Source organism: Myotis brandtii, unplaced genomic scaffold (assembly GCF_000412655.1).
Source record: "Myotis brandtii unplaced genomic scaffold, ASM41265v1 scaffold10, whole genome shotgun sequence".
Taxonomy (NCBI): domain Eukaryota; kingdom Metazoa; phylum Chordata; class Mammalia; order Chiroptera; family Vespertilionidae; genus Myotis; species Myotis brandtii.
The window spans coordinates 921,938-931,451 of NW_005353325.1; the positions used below are offsets into that span (position 1 = coordinate 921,938).

Here is a 9,514-nt window from a genome sequence, read left to right on the forward strand (position 1 = left end):
AGACTGAGTGTCCCATGCCCAAGGTGTTGCCATTTCTGTCTTGGACTATCTACTTGTGGACCTCTTTTACATGAAAAAAAAACAACAACAAAAAACACCCTTATATATTCAAGCCACTATATTTTGGAATCCATGGTATAAACAGTCATATTTAATCATGGAACTAACAAGAAAAATAAATAATCCAAAAATATCCCTTTTGGATTTTTGATTATTTCAAAATTTATATAAGACAGGCATCTAGGCCCTTTCACAGCCAGGAACTTAGTAGGCAATATAAAGCATTTGACCTCCCTGTACTCGCCTACCAAAGCTATACCCTAAGAGATGTTGGTTATTTTATTTTAGTTTTTAATAGAAAAACATCTCTGTTCCATAATATTAATACAAAAATGACAGGAAATATTTATCATATATAAATTTATTCACATACTATATTCATATGTTCAAATGTAAGCTGACAGTCTCTTATTCATGTGTTAACTTTTCTGTAAATTTGAAAAGTGTTTGGCTTAACATATCATTGGTAAGTTCTTTATGATTATTACTTATTTATATAAAGTTCTGAAGGATGTTACACAACTGAAAGACACAGCAGCCACAATTTCACTAAAGAATCGATATGTTTATGCAAATATGAAGGGAGGTTTGTTCATTGTCAACATTCTGCTCATTCACAGGAGCCTTGAAAGCACAAAACCTGAAATATTAAGTTAAAAGTTTCCCAAGTGCTTTCTTATGTGACTGGCAACAGAGAGCAGCTACGATCAGCGGTTCTCAACCTGTGGGGCGCGACCCCTTTGGGGGTCGAACCACCCTTTCACAGGGGTCGCCGAGGACCATCCTGCATAGCAGATATTTACATTACAATTCATAACAGTAGCAAAATTACAGTTATGAAGTAGCAATGGAAATAATTTTACGGTTGGGGTCACAACATGAGGAACTGTATTTAAAGGGCCAGAAGGTTGAGAACCACTGAGCTACATTATAATGAAGGAAGTGGCTTTCGGTTTTTGCTCGAGGATGTATCCCAAGCAGCTAAAACAGTGCTGATAAAAATAGCCATTCAATAAGTATTTGTTAATGCTGAACGAATTGAGCATGAACACTCAAAAGTCAAAGTAGGCTTTCATCACCGCAAGATACATGGACAGCCCTTTTGAAGAAATGCTTTTGAAATATATCAAGCTGGATCTACAACCATAAAATGAATGCAATATACGAAAAAGGAAAAGATAAAACCCAACACAATGGAGGAAAATCTCTAATATCAAGGGGCACACATTCTAATTTCAGCTCCTCAGCTTACTGTCTTGTTTGCTCTGTTTTCTTATTCTATTCACAGCATGAAGCCAGACCTCAAAGGTTGAGAAATTTGACATCTGTCTCCCAGAGCATATTAATTTCTTAACGGTAATAGTTTTTTTCCTGGGGTGGGTTACTCATCACAGAAAGCCTTGGAGGCAGGAGGAGGGCAGGTGATTCAGTGATCTCTCATGAGCTTGTAAACATGACTGGGAAATTAGAGAGAGAATCTTGGAGAAAATAGAAATGTTGCTTAGGTAACAGCTATCTATCAGTCAGATGATGATATTCAAACTCAAAAGGAGAAAGAAAACAATAAAGAATGGAATATGGTTGTAGAAAAAGGGAGCTCAGGCAAGCATCTTTCAAGTCCCATTCTAAACAGAAAATAAAATCTGTGTTTATCTTTTATTTGAATACACACACATACACACACACGTCACATGGAATTATGTTTATTACAAGCTTACACAGAATAACTTGCAGAGAAAATACCAAGGATAATTTTACCATCTAACAGCCTAAATTTGCATGAAAATATGACTTTTTGACCCTTAAACTTATATTATAAATAATTTATATAAAAATTTGCACATTTGTTATAGATAAACCTAGCAGCCTTGATGCTAATACATTCTGCTGATTCAAAGTTAAATACTTATTCTTCTATTTACCTCTCCTCTACAGACAGGTAGAGTCCTCTACTTGCTCCTTTTAGCATATTCATCTATGTGCTTCATGCTACAAAATCTCTATTTACCGCAATGGAATTTTATTTTATTTTCCTCACATTGACCAAACAAGTACCTTATTATTTCATTTTGTCTGACTTGTCATGCATTTACATATAAATTTGGGCCTTTCTGGAATATCAATTTTATCCTATTGTTTTCTTCTCTGTTTTTAATTATTGTGCTGGTTTGCCATTCATATACTTTCGTTGGTAAAAAGTCCATTCAAATTCTTTGTCTATTTTTGAAATCTAGTTTTTGGTCTTTTTGTTGTTGTTGTTGTAAGAGTTCTTTATTTATTCAGGATATAAAATCCTTGTCAGATACATGATTTGAAAAACATTTTCAACCATATGTAAGTTGTCTCTTCACATTGTTGGTAATGTTCTTTGAGGTGCAAAATTTTTAATTTAATTAAATGTTTCTATTGTTTCTTTGTTACTCGTGCTTCTTGTGTCAAATCTAAGAAACCATTGTTGGATTCAAGGTCATAAAGATTTATCCTATGTTTTCTTCTAATAGTTTTATAGTTTTAGATGTCACATGAAGGTTTTGTATTCATTGGAGTGTATTGTTGAATCTGGAGTGGGGTAGGGTTCCAACTTCATTCTTTTGCATATGATGGTCTTCCAACTGTCTCAGCAATATTTGATTAAGAGACCTCTACATCTCCATAGAATGTTCATAGCACCCTTGTTGAAAATCAATTTGCCATATATATTTGAGTTTGTTACTGGACTCTTGGTTTTATCCCATTGATCTATATGCCCATGACTATGCCACTATGACACTGTTGATTAAGGTAGATTCATACTAAGTTTTGAAACTGGAAAGTCCACCAACTTTGTTTTAATTTATTAATATTGTCAGGGGAGGAGGAGGAATAGAGGCAACTGAAATAGTGTCAACAATAAAAAATTAAAATTAAAAAAATTAAAAAACATATTATTTTGGTTATTTAGAGCCCCCTTGCAGTTGGATATGAATTTGAGGATCAGCTTTTGCCCTTTATGTAAAAAAGGTCATTTTTGACTTTTGATAGTTATTGAATTGAATTTATATATCACTTTGAGGACTATTCTCATCTTAACAGTATTGTATACAAATCCATGATCATGGGATATCTTACCTTTAACTAGGTCTTCTTTAATTTTTTTCAGCAAAGTTTTATAGTTTTAAGTGAACAGGTCTTTCAGCTACTTGGTTAAATTTATTCCTAGGTATTTTATTATTTTGGATGCTATTGTAAATGGGGTTATTTTCTTAATTTCCTTTTGAATTATTCATTATTGAGAATCAAACTGATTTTTTGCATTTATAATAAGAATAGCTAACAGGTTTATAGAATATATTAAATGCCAAGATTGTTCTAAGAGTTTTACACATGTCTATCTTCCCAAAACACTATCTATGGTGGTTTCCTATAGCTTACAAGATAAAGATAACTTGTATTGACATGACTTACACACTTTCTTATACACTTCTATCTGTATGTATCTCCATGGACACTGGGTCACCAAACACACTATGTTCTTTCACTCTTTGATGTCATGTCATTACACAATCTATCATTTCTGGCTTAGGATTCTTGCCCCAGCTCATCTGTCTGGGAATCTCCTACTCTTCCTTCAAGATTTAGCTCAAATGTTATCTCAGCTACTGAATCAATTCTCCTAGATCTATGCTGCTGTTTTCTGTAACAATTTGCACATGCCTCTTTTATAGTGCCTTCACCTGGCCATGCCATGATCTTTTCGGCTTATTTTGTTGCCCTCCACTCTAGGGCCTGGTGCAGTATCTGGCACAGCAGACCCTCAGTGAAACTTTTGTAAATGACTGAGTGATCCAAATACAGAAAAGTAATTTATCCTATCACAAAATGTGCTCAGCCTAGCTCATATATCCGAAGAGCAGTCACCAAATTTTCCTGCTTGGTTTAAATGAAGAAAATTACATTTGAACTCAACAGAGCTCTCTTGATCTGCAGCCAAAGGCTCTACCAATGAGCTATCATCAGAGGCACCAACGAGAGAGGCAGCCACTATCATACCAGGCAGCCAGTATCACAAGAGGAAGACACTATTCAACAGGCAGCTTCTGCGGGGGAGAGGTAGCTTCATCATGACTGGCAGCAACCCCACCCAGCACTGTCTCTAGAGGAGCTACTATCGCCAGAGGCAACGACTCAGCTGGGAATTATTGGAGAGGCAGCCACAGGGGCCTGACTGCCACAGGCATCTACTAGTGCATGGCCATTTCCACGATAAGTCTAATAATAAGGGGGGAAATACTTTATGGTCAGGAATGGAAAGAGCCTTAATGAGTTTATTGCTTGTTTTGTTCATTAGCTCTCATGCATGAGTGGGGTCGTGGGGGTCTTGTCTCTCTCTTGCTGGCTTATTGCTCTTTGTGTGGTGCTCTCCAGACCCATCCATGCTGTTGTAAGTGGTGGGATTTCTTTCTTGTGTACCTCCGAGTTGTGGTCCATTGTGTAAATGTACCTAATTGGTTTTTAAGCTAATGTGCATTTACTTATGTTATATTTATGCATAGTAAAAGTCTGTGAGAAAACACCAATACAAAAGTCTCCCTAAAATCTGGAGGTGTTGGAAGCAGATCAGAGACATCTGATTCAACCAATAGAGGCCAAGGAGACCCCTGGCCAGCCTGCCCCTGACAAGTGGGCACCAAACCTGTATGGGGCCCAGGATGGGGGGGGAGTACGGGGGTGTTGGCACAGTGGTTGAACGTCTGCCTATGAACCAGGAGATTATAGTTCTATTCCTGGTCAGGTAGCGGCTTGATGCCCAGTGTGGAGTTTGCAGGAGACAGCCAATCAATGATTCTCTCTCATCATTGATGTTTCTATCTCCCTCTCCCTTCCTCTCTAAAATCAATAAAAATGTATTTAAAAAAAAACCCGTATGGGAACTGCTGCAGAGATGGCAGCCTGCTACCCACCCATGCCTCCCCTCACACACCCAGCCCACTCTGGGTAGAGACAGGCCTGTTATTAGAAGGATCTTTATTTTATTGAGGCCAGAACATCATTCCCTAAAATTATGTTCTTCATTCCATGATTTGCCTCAGCTGGTCCTTAGTTGGCCAAGAATTAGTCCCTGAGGGACCTAAAAACCCAATTGGGTGATTTTCGTGATGAAAGCATAGAATGACTATGCTATTTAAGAAGCGAGTCTTAATGAGACTCAGTGGGGATGAGGTGGGGCAGTGGATGACGGCATCAGCTCTGGCAGGGGTGCTGGGGAGCCAGCAAGCAGCAGAAGAAATTGAACCTCAAGACAAAAAAGCTTACAATGAACCATCCTGCTTTCTCTGCGTCTCTCCTGCCCTGGCATCTAGTGCATCAGAAGGGAGTGCTAGGCTAAAAGTTAGGAAATTTAGATCTGGGTCCCAGCCTAACCTTACTTGGGAAGGTCATTTAAGCTCTCCTCAAACACAGTTTCCTCATCTATAATATTGGTTAATTATGCCTAGTCTTTCAGGAAACATAACCTATCTCTGCTTTTATTTTACTTTCTGGCCTTCAGTTTTCTTTGCATCATGTAAAAATGTATTTACAATATCTTGTTTATACATTTTAAGGTATCTCACATCTTTTTGGAAATATGGTGTGGACTAAATATAAACATACATAAAAAATTTTTAAAGAATATTAAATACGCAAGTAAATACACTAATGTAGTATATGAGATGAGTCTCTTTCTCTCTTTCACTCTCTAACTTAAAGTCCTAAGATCATCTTTGTTTATCTAAAAACAAACAAAAAAATAAACATAGAAAGTCTATAAATGTGCTACTGTTCTTCTCTAAGTTAAAACTTCTAACAATATTCTCTTTATACTAACATAGAGACAAATGTTGAGAAGCAAAATGATTCAACAGAAAGTAGATTGAATGTACTTCCAGAAGATTTGAGTACTGTTCATATTCCTTACTAGAGGCCCAATGCACAAAATTTGTGCAAGAGTAGGCCTTCCTTCCTCCGGTTGCCAGCACCTGCTTCCCCCTGGCACCCAGGACCCGGGCTTCCCTCCCAGCCCTGGCTTTGTCCAGCAGGTCATCTGGAAGGACATACGGAAAGATGTTTGGTCTAATTAGCATATTATGGTTTTATTATTATAGATGAGCACCAAGGACTCTGTAATTTACCTTCTGAGCCTCAGTTTCCTCATCTGTAACATGAAGCAAATACCCCCTTCCCCACACACTACAAACTATTGGTGTGAGTACCAAGAGAGAGAATGCTTTTGAAAGTACGCAATGAAACATAATGTGCTGTACAGCGAAGCGTGTAGTTATTCACTCACCAAATACTGTCCTTGCAGGCACAGATTCTCTGTTAAGCCAGAATGACACTTGGGAGAGAATGACAGTCATGATGCAAGGCAGATATGTCTGAATCACAAAATACCCAATTTTTCTTTTCAAGTGGAAATGAGCTGTCATTACGGTATATTCACCTAGAAAAATAAGGTAAGAAGTTTAAGGAACTGGAATAGGCAATAGTTCACACATTTTGGAAATGGAAATGGAACAGATTAGAGAAAGAACAGTCTCTGATTTAAAAAAAAAGCCTTTATCACATATATGACATGAGAAGTTTATAACTTTTAAATGCCTCCTTAGCTCAGCAAGAATATTTAAAAGAGGGTTTTAATATTACCAAGAAACTTGCTCAGCATGTCTATGGTATGGCATTTGTTTTTCTCTCTAGGTCATACTGATTGACCAAAGGAGTACAGGATTAATAAATGCTCTCAGGCCCCTCATCCCCGCCGGTGCCAACCTCAAGTTTAGGTCTCTCTGGTTTTTTAAAAGATTGATCGCTAGCCACATCTCCAAGGCTGATCTTCTGGCCCAGATTTCCCACTGCTGACCCTGTCACCAATTCTGATTTTCTCAATGTTGTATCTCTGCTCTCATTCTCTACAATCAGTTCTATCCCATCCTCACTGCCTTCCTTCCTGCTCCCTGGCTTGACATCTGCTGGATATAAGCTCATTAATCCACACAGCTGCCTTTTCCTAGAGGAGAGTGGCCTTTAGAAAGCACATCAGCTTCCTAACATAGGCCAACAGTAGTGATCTGTAATCAAGAGTTGAAATATCTAAAATAAAGGGAAAGGAATTGGAACACTAAAGGAGCGGTAACGCTATTTGAAGGTAAAATTGACTTGACTGAGAAGATACACACTTCTTTGATATGAAGTATATTTTAGACTAGTGTTTCTCAAACGTCAATGCACACCTAAGGAATCTCCTTGGAATCTTGTTAAAATAAAGATCCTAAATTTATAAGGGGTCAAGCCTGAGATTCTGAATTTCTAAAAAACAAACAAACAAAAAGAAACCTCACATACAATCTATAATGCTAGCTCTTGGACCTCAAGAACAAAAGGTTTTAAACAAACTGGGTCATTTCCAATGACTTTAACCCATTAATTTTCTTAACTAACTTTTCTTTAGACTTATTTTACTAACCTGTACTGGATTTAATTGTCTCCTTCCCAATTGATTGGCCCAACAGGTCATACTGATTTAACCTGGAGCCATCAGGAGCAACTTGTACTGAATCAGATGCATTGTAAGTCCAAATATAAGTGACCTCTGAGGTTGTATATGCATCTGTAGGAGAGCAGAACAAAGATCTGTTTTATCATTTTAGTAAGAACCATCAGTAAAGTACAACATCAAAAGTTGTATACTTCATAGAATAATTGTTGACTAAAATAAGTCATTGTTGATATTTACAGATCATATTTTTTAGGGTAAAACATGTCTTTGAAATTTACAGCTTCAATATGAAGGGTGTGAAGCAAATAAAGAGAGACAAACAAGATCATGAGACTATTTTCTTTGCAACCACTTTGAGAGGTAAAGAACACATTTATCTTTAGAGTCTGCAAAAATCAGTGGGCCTTGAGATAACAAAAACATCTCCCATAGTCTCAAGGTGTAGAAGTCACTGTGGTAAACAGATTATGAATGCCATGGCTCAGGTAATTAGTTTAGAAATAACACTCACTCATGAAATGACAATCATAATCCAAAATAATATTGCTTTCTAGACATAAATTAATTTCATTAAGAATTAAATGACAGCTATCATACATGATACAATGCATTTCATTAGAAAGATGAGGACTGATTGTTGCAAAACATGTAAAATAAATGAGAATGATGTAATTTCCTCAAGTTGTAAATGCTTTTTAAAACATTTTCACTTTATTATTTTATTTTATTGATTTTTTTACAGAGAGGAAGGGAGAGGGATAGAGAGTTAGAAACATCGATGAGAGAGAAACATTGATCAGCTGCCTCCTGCACACTCCCCACTGGGGATGTGCCCGAAACCAAGGTACATGCCCTTGACCGGAATCGAACCTGGGACCCTTCAGTCCGTAGGCTGACGCTCTATCCACTGAGCCAAACCGGTTAGGACAACATTTTCATTTTAACATTAATTTATACACCCAGATCTCACTGGACTCTACTTTCATTGCCTTCCAGGTAAGTTATGGATTGGTAAGAAAAGACTAAAGACACACAGACCAGGTATAATTTCCTGTTTTATTTGGCCAAGGAAGAATTTAGCACAAGTGAGATGACTCTAGAACCGGAGGGCAGGCAGCATGCCTTATCTTAGCTGTTCCATGACCCTGGCATTTTCTTTGCTCCTGTATGTCCTGGTGGGGGAGCAGCTGAGCTCTCTATGCAGGCAGTCTCTCCACAATTGAATAAACAGATAACTCTTGCTCCTCTACTGACCTTGTGAAGAAATTCTATGTACTTTTGCTCATGAGAATGTTTTGAAATATTAGTCACCTCTGGTATTTGAGCAAAACTCAGTGCCATGGTCACATTCTCAATTAACAGAGAGAAAGGACCAGCTGTTTCAATTGCTTCTAGACCTTGAGCAAAACTCACCACCCTGCTCACATCCTCAGTGAAGGGAGAGAAAGGACCAGCTGTCTCTGCCAACATCTCTGTCTCTAACTATCCAGGACGTCGTGGTCCTCACCTTGATCCAAAGTTTGGGATCATAAATCCATTTGCATTTAAACTTCAGTAACAGTAAAAAGAATATAAGTTTGAATCTTTATCTCTGTGTGGTCTTTTAATAGTTTTCTGAATGTCGCTACTAAATGTTAGTATCTGTTAAACACTGATTTCATTGTACATGTATTCATCTACATTCTCAATAAATCATATTACATAATTTTTAAAATAGGATTTTATATATCTATATATATCTTTATGTATAAGTATATTTAATAGTAGAGATATATTTATAGAGTTTACATATGAATAAATTCTACTTATTTTAAGGTTCAATTTTTTTTTAAATTTTAAATATTTCACCATTGATGACTGCTAAGATTAGATAAGTAACATCAGTAATGTGGATAACTAGCAATTCATTTGCAAATTATCAAGTAGTTTTTTTTGTTCTCT

The 9,514-nt window shown here is 37.0% G+C and overlaps 1 protein-coding gene across 3 annotated transcripts in view; it reads right to left on the reverse strand.

Annotated features, from left to right (window-relative positions):
• Positions 1-9,514, reverse strand: part of GABRA2 (gamma-aminobutyric acid (GABA) A receptor, alpha 2) — a 107,306-nt gene that overhangs the window by 26,644 nt on the left and 71,148 nt on the right. For 2 of the 3 annotated variants that reach the window (XM_014534261.1, XM_014534253.1), the window contains exons 7-8: positions 7,541-7,684; positions 6,368-6,520 (exon numbers count right to left, since the gene is read on the reverse strand). In XM_014534261.1, the coding sequence (XP_014389747.1) occupies positions 6,368-6,520; positions 7,541-7,684 (297 nt within the window). The remainder of the gene's footprint in view (positions 1-6,367; positions 6,521-7,540; positions 7,685-9,514) is intronic. The other variant, XM_014534256.1, reaches the window with a different exon arrangement.